Source organism: Gekko japonicus, unplaced genomic scaffold, assembly GCF_001447785.1.
Source record: "Gekko japonicus isolate JY-2015 unplaced genomic scaffold, Gekko_japonicus_V1.1 scaffold169, whole genome shotgun sequence".
Classification (NCBI taxonomy): domain Eukaryota; kingdom Metazoa; phylum Chordata; class Lepidosauria; order Squamata; family Gekkonidae; genus Gekko; species Gekko japonicus.
The window spans coordinates 44705-65135 of record NW_015161951.1 but is presented as its reverse complement, the minus strand read 5'-3'; the positions used below and the strand labels follow the sequence as shown (position 1 = coordinate 65135).

General features: G+C 44.9%; 1 protein-coding gene across 1 annotated transcript in view; it reads left to right on the top strand.

Moving 5' to 3' along the window:
* ITPR2 (inositol 1,4,5-trisphosphate receptor, type 2) overlaps positions 1 to 1211 on the top strand; it is a 326434-nt gene extending 325223 nt beyond the window's left edge. The window contains exon 57 of the mRNA XM_015429433.1: positions 1125 to 1211. Coding sequence (XP_015284919.1) covers positions 1125 to 1211 — 87 coding nt within the window. The remainder of the gene's footprint in view (positions 1 to 1124) is intronic.
* Positions 1212 to 20431: the final 19220 nt, after the last annotated feature.

The window sequence follows — 20431 nt, the reverse complement described above, 5'->3', positions numbered from 1 at the left end:
TAAAAAATTAGCTGGGTAGACATGAGTAGGATTCTGGGTAGACTTGCTTAAGTGCTCTGTTAAGGAGACAGCCTAAGCAGGTCTATTCAGAACTTAGTCCCATGTTATTCAATAGGGCTTACTCTCAGGAAAGTATTCTTTTGATTGCAGCCTTAGTTGTTTAATTTACCTCTTTAAGCCCATTAAAGCAGTGATACTCTGTGGCTCTCTGACATGTCACCTGTGGCTCTTCTGAACACTGTTCCCCAAGGCTGAACCTGCCCCATGTTTCAGGAAAATGGACAAGGTCCTCACCTGGTGGGACTTCTGGTTGATAGTTAGTTCCCACCTTGAAACAGCTGCTGCCAGAGGAACAGGTAAACCCCAAGCTTCCCTGAGGTGCAGACCTCATGCCAGGGATGGAAGTAAATGTGACTTCTTTGTTTAGCGGTAATTGTGAACACAGCTCTCTACAAGCTACAGAATTGGTACCACTGCTTTAAAGCTTCTAGTTTGTAGGTAGGGAGCAGGCAAGTAAGAAGTTTAGGACCGATTTCCCACAAGCTGCTGCTTTGCGCTCGCTCTTCCCTTTGCCCCGATCATACGTGTCAATTTCACACCAGGTGTGAATTTTGCCCCACAGCTTCACCTGCGTCTACTCAATCCTGTTTTTTGAGGATTGAGTAGAGGCGGGGAAAATCGGGTGAAGCTGCAGGGCAAAATGCGGGCACGCAGCACATAGTGTGAAATTGACACGTAGGGAAGAGCGAGCGGAGCAGCAGCTTGTGGGAAATAGGTCTAGGTTTGAAACCAGATCACTGAGAAAGGAAAGTGCAATTCAGCTACTCTAGATAAAGTGAATAACAAAAAGAGTCACTCTTTGTATGCAGAACTGTTGTGATGAAAGGGAAATTGCCCTAAATTAACTCACTAAGAACTTGCCTTCTGAAAGATAATCCCGTAGATTTAAAGAACACCTTTCTCCTTCAGTTTTTCTGTATCAAAACACCACTGCTGGTTTTCCTCAACTCTGTATGCGGGGGGGGGGGGCACTGTCTCTGTGCAAGGCTTGTAATTGTGTTCTTCCTGTTGACTAAAGAGCAGTCAGAAGCTCATCTCCTACTCCCTTTTCTCTCCTCGTTTAGATGACGGAACAAAGGAAGAACAAGCAGAGGCTGGGCTTTCTGGGGTCTAACACGCCCCATGTGAACCATCACATGCCGCCACACTGATGCCATGGGGGAAGCGTGACCAGCTTTCTTTCCATCAGTATTCTCACTTGATTACAGAACGCCGAGATGGGGCGTGCTGAACGGCACCTATTGTTGGGAAGTTACAAACAACCAAGTGCCAAGATGTTAAGTGGTGGAGCTCTGGGAACAATTTGTAACTATTTTTCCATGGCTGAAAGGGCCCCTGGCTCAAATGCTACAGATAACAAGGAGGGGGGTTCTTTGACATTCGTTACATGTACCAAGGAGGAAGAAGTTCCCTCAGTTTACACTTCCTTGTGATTCAATTGGCTTCTTTGGGGACGGCTACCAATGAAAAAGCAAGACAATGTTTGGCTCTGTTGTTCTGAACACTATCATAATCCTTGCAAAGGGAATGGAGCAAGAAAGGGACAGAGAGAATAGTTTATTAATGCCGAATGCAGCAGCCTCACTCAGAATCTGTAGAGGGTCTTTGTTGTTGCTTTTGCCAGCCAGCCTTGTTTCTCATGCTTCCTTGGCATTTTCTACCCCCATTTTAATTATTGTAAATGTCAGCAGCAAAAACAGTAATATTACAGCAGATAAATTTGCAATAGGAGATGAACACAACCATTCTCAAAAGAGAATTTGCTGGAAAAGATCTGTTCCAATGCAAAGGGTGTGTCAGCTGTTAGCTGTGCGGTTCTTATTTACCATGATGCAACAGCAGTGGGGAGAGCTTAAGACATATGCACAGAACCACTGATAATATTAACTGGAATAGATTTCTTTGCTCCTGGATTTAGATGTTCCCTATTAAAGTGGCTGCAGGTAGAGATTTCATAGCGAGAAAATGATATATCATTTAAATTACATATTGTATGATATATTCTATCACTAGTATTAGAGATTAATTTTGAGGGGTGTAAACAGCCTTGTGCTGACTTTCTGGAGAGAATCGTAATGGTGTTATTACTATCCAGAAACCACAGAAAGAAGCGGTTGGGCTTAAATTGACAAAGATTAGGTCCAACCTCTCTTTACTGTGGAATGGTTCCTTTAGTGCATTAGGTAACCACAAAGGTTGAAACAAAGAAAAAGAAAGTGAAATATAACTGTCCCCTAGTCCCAATTTTTGTTTAATTAATGGAGTGCTCAGTTTGAATTATATCACTGACGGAGGCTTATTGCAATTTATATTGGTTTTTGCATATGGAGACATTATGTACCTTTTAACCTGTATTTATATGAATGGACATTTGTCTTATATTGGGATTAGGTACTTCTATGCTTAACCATAGGATTGTTGTTTTTAAATGATATTTTAGCACTCACAACTGCATTATTAAAAATTATATATTATATTTTGTACATTTGCACCACGTGCATAGTTATATTTTACTTTCCACCTTTTTGGTTACCTTTCTCATCTAGGGTTGTATTTTTCACCCTTTTTTGGTTGTACTCATCCTCTAGTGCATTAAACGTCCAGTGAGACAGGAATGGGGTAGTATGTTATTGCCCAGCTTCTGATCAACTTGACTGTCGCTGGAGACTGGTGTGGAAGAAATATTGGCCCAGGACTCCAGTTCTTCCTCTGATTTTCTGACAGAGATCACGGCCAGGTCCTCAGCAAGGACTCTACCATCATTGCATCAGCTCTGCTGGGGGGGGTAGGAGTTACTTCATCAGACCAAGAACCCTTAAGGAGCAGTTTACCAGGAGCACAAATGAACTCAGTTCGCATTGTATTTCAGTCTTGGACTTCCCTATGGGCCTGCCTCAGATATAGCTTTTAGTACAAAGTGCCGATAGGGAATAGTAAAAAGTATTTGTGATATTGATCCAAATAAAGTAGATATTCCCAATTCTGTATTATAAAACTAAATCAGGGGACCAATAGCAGGTCTGGCGGTTTCTTAGAAGTCATTAGTGCAATCTTAACACAAATCAGGCGACAAGTGATTTCTCAGGCCTGAGCAGACAGTGGGCTTATTTTGCAACTGTCTCGTTAACATGTGTGTGGTGCAGCTGTTAGGTGTCCACAGAGCCTTTCATTTCTTTCCCTTCAGAATTTCCTATGTGGCATTTCACATCTCTTGAGCTTTACACTGAGCTGTGCAGACAAAAGTTTTCAAGGCCAGATTCTGTTTGCATTCTGGGCCTGGACCTTTACCTCTAGAGCACATTTGTGAGATCAGAGGCGTAAACTCAACATTAGATCACGTATTTTTCTCTCAGAGGTTCCTCTCATTTGAACCAGCTCAAAAATAATTCCTCCTCTTCCATCTGGAAATACTAAAGGAACTCAGTGCCAAATGAGCAATGGATTTGCAAGCCACAATTTGCAGTGCCACTAAGTTCCTGGAAGAGAGACCAAATGGCTTTTGCTGCCCCTTTTTAGGTACCACAGATTGACATTTTAACCTGGTGGTGTGAAATCTCCTTACAGAGTTCTTGCATGGAACTGAAGCCAGTCTCAAGGAACAGCTGCTGTTTCAAGGAAGTCATGTAAATGACATCCCAAGACTTGTAATTTGTGCACCTCTAGAGGGAAAAGAAAGGACTGCAGTTTGGTTAGGATGTCCTATAGCAGTGATGGCGAACTTTTTAGAGACCAAGTGCCCAAACTGCGACCCAAAACCCACTTATTTATCTCAAAGTGCCAACACGGCAATTTCACCTGAATACTGAGGTTTTAGTATAGAAAAAACAACCCATACATTAACTTAAGATGTACAGAAATGTACAAAACAAAGTAAGGAAAGCCATCCCTAGTGCTTTCACTTACTTAAAATTATTTGGCAGAGAATTCGACACTTTAATGATGGTCTGGGCCTGGCTGGGGCGATGGCACGTGTGCCCACAGAGAGGGCTCTGAGTGCCACTTCTGGCACTCGTGCCATAGGTTCGCCACCACTGTCCTATAGCAAGCTATGTCATTGCTCAGAGGTTAAGCACATGTTTTCCTGGCTAAGGTCCCCGGATCATTCCCTGATCTCAGATTGAAAGGATTTCTCTCTGAATCCTTGTAGAGACTTGCCAGTTACAGTGAATAGCACTGAGTAAACTCAAGACTTTCCATATAGAAAGAAGTGGACACAGTTAAAAATGTAGCACTATATGAAGAGAATATATCATTTTCCATCTCATGTGCATTGGACAAGCATAGTTTTGGGAGCCAGTGGAAGATGCGGCTTCCAGCAGTAGGTTCCTGTGGTGTACCCTCAGCAGGCAAAACCAACATTTACCAGCATTATAGGCTAGAGGCCAGTTATCCTTGACATTTTCAAACTATGGCATCTCCTCCTATTATAGCGCATGGCATGCAGCCCTCAATAGAGGGCAGCTCAAAGCAAGAACTGAAGACGTTAGAATAGAAATGAATTCAGAAGGGAAAGTTCTTTGGACACCTATTCAAAGCATGACTATTTGAAGTTTGGGAAAAGTACAAATCTATATTTCCCCCCCCCCCATCTGAATTTTCTCTCCTGATTATGTTTAGGATTGCCCACAACCTGGAGAACAGAATGTTCTTCTCCTTTAGCAGAGGCTTAATTTGTGGGAATAGGCAGCTGAAAGTAACATCCGGTGTGGAGTGATTACAGTGTTAGACTAGGATCTGTGAAACCAGATTCAAACCTCCACTCTGCCATGAAACCTTGGGCACACACGCACAGCCTAACCCACCTCTCAGGGTTATTGTGAGGATAAAATAGAGGAAAGACGACCAATGTAAGATGCTTTGTGTCCCCTATGTGAGGAGAAAGATGGGGTTTGAATAATAATAGCATCCCATGTTAGAGAGACCAGACATTTTCTCTCCTGGCTGTTAATTAGGGTTACTATGAAGGAATGGCACTGCAATCTAATCAGAGTTTACACCCTTAAAAGTCCCTTGAAATCAGTGGGTTTAGGAAGGCATAACTCTGTTTAGGATTGCACTGTTAGAAAAAAGAGACAAAAAGGTAATACATTTAGCAAGTTACTGCATTAAATTAATCAAAAATTGAAGTGTAGGGACATGAGCCAGTTAGATTTAAGTGCCTTAAAGTACTGTTTATTTTAATAGAAAGAATTAGACACATGCTTAAAATCTCACCTGCTGAAACCAGTGGGAATTAAGAGCCAGTTTCAAAAGTAAAATTTGAAAGGGAAGAAAGATAATGATGCTAAATGTTAGAAGTCACATTCTATAATGTAAAACAGCATTTGAATATCTGTGCAGTTTCATTCCAGCTCAAGAAAAATGATGCCTGCCTCTGGCTGTATTTCTATTGGAACTTTTGCCAGCCCAGTATGGGTGTGTTCGTAGTGAAGTAGGCATTTATTATTCCTTGCCCATATAAGGGGATAGTTGCTGTTCATGTTCCAGTCATAAGGGGGCAGAAGTGAGCTTGTGTAGTTTGGGAGGGAAAAGTAAGCCTAGTCAATGGAAAATTCCACTCTGGTGATGTAAATGATGACGTGTAACCTTGTTGCAGTATAAAAGCCTGGAGCCTGCATTGCTCTGGGTTCAGTCTGTTTAAAGCGTGCTTCGCTGACTGAACCGGCGCCAATAAAGTTCTTCTCCTTCTGTTGATCTGGTGGTCTGTGCTTGGGCTTAGGCCCCTTTCTCCGTGCTACATTTCTGGTTCCCTGACCGGGAAAGGGGGGAGCACCCAACCAAGGCCGGGTTGTTGGGGCCCTCCTGAGCCACGATTTTGAAGAGAACCGCACTGACTGAGGACTGTTTGGCGGCAAAGGCGCCATTTTCGATTTCGAAAAGCCGATCATTCACTCCTCTCCAGGGCTGGTTCTCACCAAAGTCGCTTGCTCAGTGAACTCAGCCAGGAGGAGAACATCAGGGGAAGACTCCGGAGTCCAGTCTGGTCAGAGTCAGGTCAGTATTAATCGGTATCGGTCCCCTTCAGTTGAAGGGAAGAGGAAGCCTGATCACCTTCCTATCGGGTCAGTTTCTGTCAGGCAGGCTAGGAAAGCCTTGGCTTTCCTATGATCAGGGTGGGATCTGTGTTGAAGTGAATGCATGGTGTGTGAGTGTGAAAAGGCGGACTCCCGTAATAGGAGAAAGTCAAATTGAATTGTGGTCACCTCAAGCTCGCATTTCTCAGTCGAGAGATCGCATCTGAGTCGGGTACAGGTGGAAGCATTTGTGGTTAAGGTCTCCCTTTTATGTGTCTAGGAGCAGTGGACCCCTTACCACTCTCCCTGTTTACCCCACCCTCTGTATACCCAGCTGTCTGTCTTTTGTCTGTTCAAAATGGGAGGGAGTCAGGCAAAGCCCAAAACCCCTCTTCAGTTTATGCTCAAGCACTTTGAAGAAATTTTTGGCACAGCCACTCATGGCGTAGTTTTAAATCCAGTCTGTCTGCAGACATTTTGTGAGGTAAACTGGCCTGCGTTTACAGTGGGATGGCCACCAGAGGGCTCCATGGATCTCTCTCTGCTACACAGAGTCTATCTGGCAGCTACGGATCCCCAAGAGGACCATTCCGATCAGCAGCTCCATTATGTCTACTGCTGGTATGAATATGTGAGGAAAAATCCTTCCAAGGCCAAGCGATTTAAAACCCGACAGGGCTCTGCCCCAGCAGCCAACCAGCCTATAGTTTGCCCAACACCAGGAACTATGCCAGCAATTTGTCCAACCCTGAATACCCCAGAAAGCAGGCCCCAAGGCCCCCAAGTGACTTGCCCGCCACCGGAGGATGATTGGCCCCCACCATACTCTGCTGGGCCATTGCCACCGCCTCCTCTTCCAACTCCGCCCCCAGAAGCAAGAGTGACTAGATCACAGACTGCGCAGGCCCGTGCCGCCCAAGAACTTGCAGCCCAGGAGCAGCTTCAGGAACTGCAAATCAGTGAAGCGCTTAGCCCTTCAGTGCCAGTCTCCACCATTTATCCATCCTTAGTGGACTGTTTGGCTACTGCCTCTGCTCCTGAACCTGAGACCCCTGTCACTCCCATACCTAAGACAGTCCTTAAGAAAAATCCGACAACAGGGACCTGGAGCCCCGCCACTCATTGGAGTCCTACATCAGGACTCAGTGAAATGAACCCTTTTAAAGTGCCTGTAGGCAAATCTCAGGAAACTGGCAATTTAGCAACAGTCTGCCCTCTCCGTCAAGTTCCAGCAGGAGCGGATGGGATTATGAGATGGGTCTATTCTCCTTTCAGTACTGTCGATCTCTGTAATTGGAGAACACAGACGACCCCATATAGTGAAGACCCCCGACCCATGACAGATCTGTTTACAACAATTATGGCTACACATGCCCCTACCTGGCGAGATTGTAGCCAGTTACTTACCGCTTTATTAACTTCAGAAGAGAAGCGGAAAGTCATGGCAGCTGCTAAGAAAACTGTTGAAAACCGAGTCCCTGCTGACCAACAGCCTAATGCAGCTGACTGGGTTCGTGCCCGCTTCCCAGATACCTCTCCTAAATGTCCTTCACTCACACTATGCCCAGAGTGCATCCATGCAGGAAAACACAGAAATGCTTACTTTTAAAAGGGGGGAAGATTCAGCAGTGTGAACAATTGTAATTCCCACTGGCATTTGGCCTCCTGTTTTAGGTGTGCAAGATCAAAGAAGTGTACTGGAAGCACACTTGGCTATTTTGAAAGTTACTTGATCCTGTTCGTCAGAGCTGGGCAACTCTGTGGTTCAGGCCGTCTCTCTCAACATCACTAGGATGATGATATGCAGTAAAATGCAGACTGGAACTTTACAAATTGCTACCAATTGTTATATTTGTGTGACAGAAGGTAAAATGGCTCTGCAAATAGCTGATGCTTTTGTTATTAAAGTTCTGTTGCAAATAAAGGCTTGCTGTGTCAGAAACTTGGAACTAGACTTCCCAGCTCTGTTGATTTCTGCACTCAACAGGTTAACACAGCGTATCCTTTCAAACCGTGTAATCTTCCTTCTTGCTGATGAAAGAAGACCCTGTATGGAGCAGTGGTACTGTGTGAGAATCAGTCTTTTAAAAAGCTGAGTTCCTCTTCAGTCTTCTGTGCAGTCTTACATTGGGCCTCTGCTTGCGCAGGTCAACCACTGGAGGATTCCTTCCCAGCTTTTACCTCTCTCTGAGCCTAAAGCTAAAGGGGCAAGCTGGAGGCACGTTTTCCCACCTAAACGGTCACAGGCTTCCCTCCTGCAGTTCTCTTTTTGCCACCATCGAGCAAAGACATTGTTTCAGCTCCGTTCTCTTTTGTTGTTGACTGTGTCACAGAAAGCGTTGTTTAAATAATGCTCCCAATGTGGGACCGAGATTACTCTTTCCAGTGGGCATTTCTGTGCCTTCTTTGCCTTGGTGAAGATCACCATACAGTTAACTGCGCGTTCTGCCTTCAATTTACACCTAAGGCAAGGTCTAATAGAGCAGCTTGACTTAAGGCAAATCTTTGCAGAAAAGCTCTCTCTTGTCCTGAGTGTTCGGCTGCAAAGTCTTCCACTTCAGTGGAACGACAGCACAGCCTTGATAGTAAATCTCCTACCTTGACCAACTTACTGTTACACACTCCTTCAGTTATATTGGCTCCTCTGGACCAGTGTTCCCTCTAAGCTGTGCTACGGGGCACTGGCACACAAAATTTTAGCTCCTGCTCAGACATTATAGCTTCCAGCTCATGAGCATTTTTCACGAGCCCGCATCAGCACCTGGCTCAGCACCAGCTGATGAGGAGCAGCTACATGTAGAAAAAAAAAACCCCGAGGGGCGGGGCTGCGGCACATTGACACGGTCAGCACTGGGAATCACTCCTGGGCACCGCCGGCTCTTTGTTCTTTTTAGGGGAGTTTAGGGACCGGTCCTGCCCACTGAAGGAGTTGACCTTTAAAACCCTTTCCCTGGTTGGGATCACATCAGCCAGGAGAGTTTTGGAATTAAGGGCCCTCTCCATTGATAAAGAACTCTGCGTGCATTCATACCCAAGGTAAACTCTGTATTCCATAGGTCAGAGGAGATTGTGCTTCCCTCTTTCTGCCTGAACCCGAAGCCCAATATGGAAAGAGCAGGGGTCGTTTCATAGAAAAAGAGCTAGGGGAACTCATTAGCATAACTTATTAGCATATGCCACACCCCCTGACATCAGGGGCTCGGCGGTGGACCTGCAAGGCCGGCGGGAGTGCGAGGAAGCCCCGCCAAGGCCCTCCCTGGCCCCAGGCAGGCAGGGGTGGGGAGAGGTGGGGAGGAAGCAACTTACCCTCCCTCTTCTCCTGCCTCCTCCTGGCTGAATGAGGGCCGGAACCCCCACCCCACCTCCCCCCCGAAATGACCTCTGGGAAAGAGAATGGCACTGTCTCGAGGTCCACAGAGCCCTTAGTTTCTACATTGATAGGACAAGGCAATGGCGAAAACCAGATGCCCTCTTTGTGGCATTTAGGAAATCGTCACAGGGACAGAGAGTGTCCACAGCCACCCTGAGCAGGTGGATTAGGGGCTGTATCATAGTGGCCTACAAAGCGAAAGGGCTGGAACCGCTTGAGGGAATTACGGCACATTCCTTATGGGGGGCAGCCACGTCAGTGGCATACCGAGCCTTCCCATCATTAGAGACAGTCTGTAAGGCAGCGACCTGGAAGTTGGTGCACTCGTTCACTAGACACTACCGCATAGACAGGTCAGCCTTGGCTGAGGCAGCCTTTGGCCGCAGGGTTCTGCAGCACATTATATAGCCCAAAGCTGTGAACCCACCCTGGGACACACTGCTTTTGTAAGTCCCACAAGTGATGACTGCCCCACTCCTTAGGACCACTGAAGAATGGAATATTTGTCTTCACTTACCGTAAAGCTTCCTTCTTAGTGGTCCAGGAGTGGGGCAGTCATACCCACCCAAATTAAAAAACAAACAAAGAGTGATAGGGAGACGGCTTCGGGCGTAGCAATGGTGTGCTGAAGAATGGGACGCAGCCAGGAAACAGCCCCTTCAGGGCAATGGGCAGACAAATTACCAATAGAACAGAGACTGGCTAGGGAAAGCAGTTGACCCTAGACACTGATTCACTGCCACAGGAAGTGGTGGGTGCTACAAGCATGGACGGCTTCAAAAGGGAATTAGATAAGCATATGGAGCAGAGGTCCATCAGTGGCTATTAGCCACAAGGTATAGCTAGGGGCTCTGGGGCAAGTGATGCTCTGTCTTCTTGGTGCTTGGGGGGGGTCAACAGTGGGAGGGCTTCTAATGTCCTGGCCCCACTGCTGGACCTCCTGATGGCACTGGTATTTCTGGCCACTGTGTGACACAGAGTGTTGGACTGGATGGGCCTTTGGCCTGATCCAACATTGGCGTCTCTTATGTTCTTATGTTCTTATCATCGAGCCCGATTTCCAACAATACTATTGTGGGCACAGATGTTCACACGGGGTCGGAAGGAAGTTTTGTTTTTTAGTTAAGAAAAGGGGAGATCACGGCTTGGTGACGACTGGGGAACACTCCCCAACTGGATCGATTTCAAAGAGACTGACCCTGCTCGACGGGGAGGACCTTATCCTTACAAGTGATGACTGCTCCACTCCTGAACTACTGAGAAGGAAGCTTCACGGTAAGTGAAGACAAATCTTCCGCTATCAGCTCTGCTCTGGCCCTTTTGGCTTAGACCCCAGACTGGACTTGGACTCTCCCATTCCTGCACCCCAGCCCGTGACAGATTGCTTCCACCCTACACTCGCTCCACAAGATGGAAGAGGGAGTGAGTGGAGGCTCTGCGCAGCTGGCAGACCTGCTCAACCAAGTGCAGCATCTCATGCAAATGGTTGCACAACAGCAGCAAGTGCAGCAGCAAGTTGCTGCCGCTGTCACACTGCCAAAATGCCCGGCAACTCCCCCTGAGAAATTTGATGGTACCGTGGAGGAGTTTCCTGCTTTTCTAGTGCAGTGTAAACTCTACATGGAACAGGTCAACCCTGTTGCCTTCCAGCTTTGGTTGCCTTCGCGTTCATCCAGTCTTCCACCATTCCCTGCTTGTCCCGACCGCAACTCCTGACCCTGCTCGACCCCCTTGTCCATCCCCACCACTGCCTGTGCTGGTGGATGATAATGAGGAGTACGAGGTCCACCAGATCGTAAACTCCCGTCACCATCATAATGACCTTCAGTACCTCGTTGGCTGGGAAGGGTACAGCCCCGAGGACCGGTCTTGGGAACCCGCAGACAACCTCCATGCCCCAGACTCGGTACAGCAGTTTCACACCACCTACCCAGACAAGCCCGGCCCTTCGGACAGGGGGGGCTGGGGGGGGAGTGTCATGGGCGATGGTGAGGGGGAGCTGATGGCTTCAGCAGAACCACCGCTGGCCCCTCTGAAGCTTCAGAGATTGACAGTTTGCCATTGCTGCCTGCATCAGCACCTGGCTCAGCTGACGAGGAGCAGCTACACATAGAAAGTCCCCCTCCCCGACTCACTGCCGTGGGTTTCTCGCCTAAGGGTCCAACTCTGCCAGGACTTGGTGACCCGGTGGCACGAAGCTTACTTGCGGAGCAGACGGTCATCCAGCCCTGAGTTTTGACAGACGCCTGGTTGCTCGCGCCGTTCACTAATTGGAAACCGCAGCAGAGGGTTACTTAGCTTCATTCTCTAGGCTGGCTTCTTCATGAAGCAACTAGTCAACCTCGTGATGCTCTCACATCCACTACGCCTCCGGTTTTTGGACTCTGTTCCTGCTCGGATCTCTCGGCTTTCTGACCCCAGCTCTGAACGACCCCGCTCCTGGTTTTGTGCTTTGGACTTTCATTATCAGCTCCACTCTGGCCCTTTTGGCTTAGACCCTGGACTGGACTTGGACTCTCCCCTGCCTGCACCCCAGCCCATGACAAAGAGAAACAGGTCTAGCAGGACAAAATATGCCTTCCATCAATGTTCTATAGGTTTCTTGTTTGGAAATAACTTCCAAGAGTCAGACAGTAGTTACAAGGAGATTAAAAACATGGCATTCTAAATTGGTAATGTATTCTAATCACCAGCTTACCTACACCCTTTCAGTTCGTATGCTGCATCTTGGAAGCAAGAAGCTGCCAAGGCCAAAGACAAATTGCCTCTGAAGTTGGTAATCTCAGAGCTTCTCAATTGTCCCAAACAGCTGTTGCAACTCCCTCTGCACAGAACAATCCTTATTCTATTAGCTGCTTGCCTTTTGCCTTTTTTTTGAACCCACCCTGCATTCAGCTGTCCCAAGACTGAGAAATCAGCTATTTAGAATTCACAGAAAGGAAAGTGGAGGTTGAGAAATCAACTAGAATGTAATATATATCCAGTCAGCCTGCGTGGCCGGCTAGGGCTCCACGCGGTTAAGCACAAACGTCGAGCTTCACTCTTAGAGACAATAGACTATGCGGATCCTAGCCCGCACCAATCAGGGGACTAGGTCCCAGCCGAGAGCCTATGGAACTCTCGGCCCCTGTAAATAACCTATTGGGAAGTGGGGGGGGGGTTAGGGGGGGGGTTTTCACAGGGAATATAAGCCAGCCTGCGAGCCGGCAAAAGTTGTCTTGTTCCTGATCGAATAAAGTACGCTTTGCTGAAATCACTCTCTGTCTGCGTACTTTTCATAGAAGAAGTGGGGAACTACAAAGGATGGCTAAATGCTTGGCCTTAATTCTTACCATTGCTTGTGTTTTAAGCCTCGGCGTGTCTTTCCTGAAAGCCAGTCTGAAGGATCCAGCCATTTGTGCAGGGTGTGAAGGGGTGCAAATATAGTGAAGTGTCATTACCACCTTTAAATTGAGGTTGCCAGCCACCAGGCGGGGCCTGGAGAACTCCCTTAATTACAGCTCATCTCCAGATGATCATTCCCCTGCAGAAAATGGCTGCTTTGGAGAACTGACTCTGGGGCATTACACCCTGCCCCCAAGATCAGTCCCTTCCCCCAACCTCACCCTCCCCAGGATCCGCCCCTTAGTTGGCAACCCTATACAATCCTGCCATGTCCTGTTCTTTAAAGTCCAACAGAGATGTATCATTTTACTAGCAAAACGTCTCTTATGAAGGACAGCATGTGTGAATGTGGAAGACACAGGACATCTCCTTCATGGGGGTCTCTGGTCATGGAGACTGCACCTCCTATTTCTCCTTGCTGCCAAACTCTTGCCAAGCTGGGCATATAATTTATTAGAAAATAAAAATAGGAATAAAAAATTGGCTATGGCTCAATTCAGAGTGGTTGCGCTTGGTGTTTGCCAAGAGTCAGAGCAGATTTAAGGCACAGAATACATGACTGTCCATATATAGACTGTTGTGTAGTGGTTAGAGTACTGTATTAAGATCAGGGAGGTCTGAATTTCAGTCCTCATTCTGCCACAGAAGCCCAGTGGGTGACTGGGCTAGTCATTTTTTTTCCTAACCTACATTACAAGGTTATTGTGATGATAACCTAAGAAAGGGTGAATCATGTATACCACCCTGAGCACCTTGGTAGAAAGGTACGATAAAAATGTGCTGGAGAGATGGAGAGTTATGAAGCTGTAAGCCTCTCAGCATTTAGTTGAGTACATTCTTGACATCTTAGTGGGGGTTTCCCTTCTAAAAACCCGTTTAAAGAAGCTGTCTGACTCTACTGTGTTTATGTGGTGATGGGTGGCAGATTATGAATCATCTCTTCCATCCCTGATGACCATTCTCTAAGTGGACACCATATTCAGATGACTTCTTGGAACAGGGTGTGTGTGTTATGAAGAGCAGAGGTACTGAGGACTTTACCTTGTTCACAATGCCCATTTTGTGTCAAGTCAAATACCTCGGACGGCCTTAACAATTTGATCCTAATTTTAAAAAGAGCACTAATTTGAGTAACTTTGTGGTTGTAGTCTTGAGGCGTGGATGACCTTCATGGGGGATTAAATTGGCTCTGAGGTAACTATTGGCAGATCATAGAATTTAAAGTCAACAAGATTAGGACCGATTCCACAAAAGCAGTTGTTCCGCCCTTAGTCTCCCGTTTCCCCCAGTTGTACTGCTCAATTTCCCACTATTCGCTGTGCAGCTGCATTTTGACCCGCATCTCCCCTCAATTTCCCCCACGTCTTCTTGATCTTTATTTTTTAGGATCAAGACGACACGGGGGGGGGGAATCGGGGGGGGGATGCGGGTCAAAATGCAGCCACGCAGCAAATTGTGGGAAATTGAGCAGTACAGCCAGGGGAAATAGGAGACCCAAGGGCGGAACTGCTTTTGCAGAATCAGTCTATGAACTACTTTTGGCCACGCAGAGGTGCTGCCATTGATCAGGAGGCAGCATTCACCATGTTGGTGTGTGCTCCAGAATTGTAGGATCAGACTGCAGTTTCCATGTGGCAGTGTGAAAGCTCAACTATTTTGAGAGCCACATGAATATGCTGAATCAGGCAGGGAAATGAACATGGCTAGAATATTACACAAGCCATGCAGTTTTCTCCTCCTCCCCCCTGACCCCTGCATGTCAGAGACAATTCACGAGACCACGTTTTCGTTTTCTTTTTTAGTGAGAAAATATTTTATTCTGTTGGGTGTCTGGGGCAGACAATGGGTATACTATCATGACAAAAGTACATTTGTAAAAGTCTGGGACAGCAGTGTGGGAATGCAAATGCACAAAGTATTTACAATCCAATTTTGGACATTTAAAAATGAACTTTTTCTTGAGTTTGAAGGTACTGATTGCAATTTGAAGTGCAACAGAAGTAGAGTTCCTGCTGGACAGTTATAAAAACAGACCCCTTTAGTTATATTTATTAACCATGCAGTCTTAAGCATACGTTTTTCTGACCAAAGGGGCAATCCTAAGAAAAATGTGTAGTAAAACCTTTCCCTCTTTCCTGTCATAACGATCTTATATCAAAGTATAAGGCTCAGACTTAGGGAGATCTTTGTTGCTAAGGTGGAGCTGTGGTGGCTCAAGTGATTAAGACGCTGAACTGCAGGCTGTGGAAGGTCGGTAGTTCAGCAGTTCAGCAGTTCGAGACCCGAGTGTGCCGCATGATGGAGTGAGCTCCCGTCTCTAGTTCCAGCTCCTGCCAACCTAGTAGTTTGAAAGCAAGAAATTGCAAGTAGATAAATAGGTACCACTTCGGTGGGAAGTTCCGTGCGCCTTGGTGTTTAGTCATGCTGGCCACATGACCACGGAAACGTCTTCGGACAGTGCTGGCTCTTCGGCTTTGAAACGGAGATGAGTACCGCAACCCTAGAGTTGGACTTGACTGGCTTTCGAGCAAGGGAACCTTTACCTTTACTTTGTTGCTAAGAGATTAATCCTACAGAGATTTCCATTCATGTTTCCTATGTGGAATCAAGTGCTGCTTTGTGGATATTCAGTGTGATACTGAGGCAAGCAAGGTACCATCTGAATTGCTCTTGCCCTGTTTTTGACAGGAATCCCAGCTCATTTCAGCCTACTGGACCGAGACACAGAGGACAAATTATTTGCTCTGTGTCACACTGCAGGTTGGTGGTTCTACTCTGATTTTCCAATGTCCTAAGCATTTTCCCTAGCCACAAGACTGTCTGGTGAGGGAGCACGGTCCTCTGGAATTGTGCCAGAAATGACAGGACTTGCTTTTCTTAGTCATTCAGTAGGGAAACACATGCTTCACTTTTGTTCCTTGGATACTATGGCAGCCTCCAGTGGCATGCATGCTCTGCTTTATTCTATATTCATTTCCCCCTGAGACTATATGCCTTTCACAAATAAGAGAACAGTAGGTGGCATCCAGTATTTTTATTTTCTTTGTATTTCTGTTTGAGGGAGGGCAGTGTACAGAGAGAGGGTCATGTACTATTATTAGAATGTCTTACCAGTTTTAACTAGAACACCTCATAATCTATCACTTTCAATTTTTAATTGTAATCAGACATAGTAGAAGTACTAATAGCAGTGGTTCTCTTTTCCTGCAAGCTTGTCAATCTTACAGAGTCCCACGGCACTCAAAGCCCACTCCTAATTTTTTTAAAAAAGAAAACTTACAGGTTCTTGGCTCCTTGATTTCCTTCCTGTCACTTCATGGATACTGGCAGAGACAAATAGGTAAGTAAAATCCTTATTTGGCACACAAGGAAGAGGTAATGAGATATTCACTAATTCCTCTTTATGAATAATGGGCAGGTGGTGCAGAGGTGTGGGGAACAATTGCACTCTTTACTAATGCTTGTCTGGTATCCCTGTGTAGGTCTGCCCATAATAATAAGTTATTAGTTTGTGTGGTCAGGAAGACATAAGTACACTAGACAAATGTCATTGTGAATAGGACCCACTTTCCAGCTTAAGCCTAAATCCAGCCTTGTCCTGGTGTGCGTTGCTTTGTCCCATTCAGGAACTCAGGGGAGGAACCTTTGGGGCAAATGGGGATGTCTTCTTTCATTGGCAGCATGCCGAGGAAGTGGCAATTCCCCAAGCCCCATGGCGAGGGACCCTTCACCGGGCCCTGGGGGGATGCGCACATTTGTACCCCATTCCTTCCCACTGGTTCACGGATCGTGTCCTGGGAGATGTCCCAGAGACACGGCCGCCATCAGCATGCTAAAACTGGAAGGCACATTGATGAACAAAAGCTATTGAGGCAGACTCAGCATGGGTTTATAAGGGAAGATCTTGTCTCACTAACCAGTTAGTGTTCTTTGAGGGACTGAACAAACATGTGGACAAGGGGGACCTTGTTGTTTACCTTGACTTCCAAAAAGCTTTTGATAAAGTTCCTCATCAAAGGCTCCTAAGTAAGCTCAATAGACACAGGATAAAAGGACAAGTCCTTTTGTGGATCAAAACCTAGCTAATTAATAGGAAACAGAGAGTGAGTATAAATGGGCAATTTTCTCAGTGGAGGGTGGTAAACAGTGGGGTACCGCAGGAATCAGTACTCGGTCCGATGCTTTTTAACTTGTTCATTAATGATTTGGAGTTGGGAGTAAGCAGTGAAGTGGCTAAATTTGCAGATGACACAAAGTTGTTCAGGGTGGTGAGAAGCAGGGAGGATTGTGAGGCACTCCAAAGGGATCTGTCGAGAATGGGCGAGTGGGCGTCAATATGGCAAATGGGATTCAGTGTGGCCAAGTGAAAAGAGATGCACATTGGAGCCAAAAATCCTAACTATAAATACACGTTGATGGGGTCCGAACTGGCAGAGACTGACCAAGAGAGAGATCTTGTAGTCGTAGTAGATAACTCACTGAAAATGTTGAAACAGTATGCAACTGCAATAAAAAGGGCCAACGCTATGCTGGGGATTATTAGGATGGGAGGTTTTTTTAAAATTTTTTTTTTCAAAATATAGTGCAAATATATAAACATTCAACATTAGTAATTAACAATACAATAACTGTAATAATTTGTACAAGCAAGATTAAGAAAACAAATGGATCAAGTTGATTATACGATCATATCAAACAGTTATAATATCCAGTCTTTTCGAATAAAATTATAGTATTGTGATTTCTGACTGGGTTTGATCTTTTCAAGAACATATTCCAGTTTTTCCAGTATTGGGTGCCATCTTCCATAGAAAGCCTGGGAATTTAAAGAAGGTCAGAGCTTGCGATTTTATCTGAAATCTTATCCTTGAGAAGATGGTCCCATAATTTTGAATACTATGTGTTTATGAGTAACGGAGTGTTATTTTTCCAATTCAAAGCTATTGTTATTTTTGCAGCCAAAAAAAGGAGGGTAAACAGTTCTTTACCATATTGAGGAATGGGAACATCTTTCCAACAGTTCAAAAGTAAAATCTCAGGTCTCTCTGGGATCGCATACCCTGTTAACATTTCAATCTGGGTTAGAACGTTTTGCCAAAATATTCGTATTGTAGCACATTCCCACCAACAGTGGATATATGAACCAATACTGCCACAATTTCTCCAGCACGATGGCGACAATTTGTTATTCATTCTGTGTAATTTTAAAGGTGTCAAATACCATCTGGTTAATAATTTAAAATTTTGTTGTTGAACATTTATTGATTTTGTAGTGGAAGCGTAGGAAGGCCATACTGCTTCCCAGAAAGGCTCAGAGAGTTTCAGACCAAGATCCGAAGACCAGGAGGATACATATGATGGTATGTTTGACAGATTAGGATCTATGAGTAATTTATATATCTTAGAAATTAAACCTTTTCCAGTTCCATTAGAGGCTATTATTAATTTTTCAAACTCGGTCAAAGGTCTCAGACATGCTTGCTTTAGCTTTGGTGTAGAAAATAGGTGATGTAGCTGAAAGTATTCAAACCAAGGAAGAGTGGTGTTGGCTAGGGTGTCTAGTTTTGATTTCTCTAGGAAGTGATTCTTGTGGGTTAAGTCATGAAGTGTGAGTAAGTGAGCATTTTTCCAAAGCTGAAAGGCATTTGGTTCTTGCGCTGGTGGAAAGCAGGATTGTCCCACGTATGTAGACGCTAAGGACATGTCTGGAGCCAAGGAGTTACGTTTGGATTTCCATGTTTTAAATAAGGCTTGCATCAAGGGATGATTAGGTATTAAATGTGAACATTCTGATGTTTTATCCCAGATGGCAATCTGGTACTGACAGGAATTTAGGAAGTTTTCTTCTAGTGTAACCCATTCTGGATGAGGATCTGGCCTCAAGATTTTGACTACAGTGGAAAGTATTGCTGCTTCATAGTACGTTTTTATGTCTGGTAAGGCAAGGCCCCCAAGTTTGATAGGTCTTCGCAAAGTGGTAAAGGGAATCCGTGACTTGTGGTAGCTCCAAATGAATTTATTCCAGCTATTTTGCCATGAAGTAAATTGAGAGGGCTGGATAGTCAATGGTAGAGCTCAAAAAAGATAAAGAAGCCTAGGAAAAATAATTGATTTGATGGATAAAATCTTTTCTAGCCATGATAAATTCTCCCTATGCCATTGTTCTAGTAAAGCTTTGGTTTTATCTACAGTGCCTGTGTAGCTTATTTTGAAAAGATCATTTAGGTTTAGGGGAATTTTAATTCCCAAATAGGGCCAATAGTGTGTTACCCATTGGTAAAGAAAGTTTGTTTCAATAAAAGTCTTAGATTTTTCTGTGATATTTATTGGGTACGGTACTGTTTTTGTCTGGTTGACATGGAGACCTGAGAGAGTAAGACAAATTCTTTTTTTTCTTTTTTGTATAATACTTTCTAATTAGGTTTTCCTGTCCAAATACATATTAAAAGCTAACAACAAAGCTTGAAAAAGATTTGTAACAATAGTAAAAACAAGTAAGCAACAGTTTACAACATGAATTGAGTGATTTACAGGTATGCATTCATCTTTGCTTTTTAGGTGGTAAAATTACATAGTGATATTAATAGCTATATTGTAGATGATGACCCAACAGGATTTATCTGTTCTTTACCTTTGAAATTAAGTGACCCACATTACCAAAGCCACAAGGCATCCATCACTGGAGGGGTGTCCTGTTGATTGGATAGGTAATTCAGGATAGGGAGACAGATTGCAGTAAAATTGGTGTGAGTAGGACATTTATCAAAACGCGTAAGATTATCTGAGAGTTTAGCCATTATATATAAATCCCACAGCTTTTTATGCCATTGAGAAAGAGTGAGTGTCATTGTTGTTTTCCAATGTGTGGCAATGACAGTCTTAGCTGCAAATAGCATTACTGAGATTTGTTCAATGATAGAGGAACTAACATCATCCGTAGCCCAACTGTTCAAATATATATATGTTCAGGTGAAGGGGCGATGTCTATATCACTAAATGACTTGATCTGCTCTATTACTTCTTTCCAGAAGGGGAGAATTTTGGGACAGAATATCCAACAGTGTGTATAATCTTCTACCACATTTCTTCCACATTGTTTGGTAAGATAGTGTTTCTGCATCCCTCAGAGCAATTAGTACTTTATGTACCTTAGATATCAAACCTTTTCTTAAAATGCTAGCCATAGCAATGATCGTCTAAAATGCTGTGAGTGGTTTTTTCAGTATGGATTCAAGTTGGATTTGTTTACACATATGAGAAATTTGAAAGCACTGTAGCCAGGGGATAGACCCTTGTATTTTGTCCTCTAGGGTTACCAGTAAGGCATATTCTGAGAGAGTGGATTCTATTAACTGGAGTGAGGTTTTGGGGGTGAGATACATAAAGGACAAAATCATCCGCGAATAAGCTGATCTTGTAACTAGTTTGATTAATTACTATACCAGGGATTACATCTAATTGCCTAATTCGATTTGCTAAGGGTTCAATGGTCAAGGCAAAAAGCAGGGGTGACAAGGGATACACCTGCTTAGTGCCTCTTGTCAGGAAGAAATCATTTGAAGTAGAGTTATTGAGTGCGATTTGCACCTTAGGTAAAGCATAG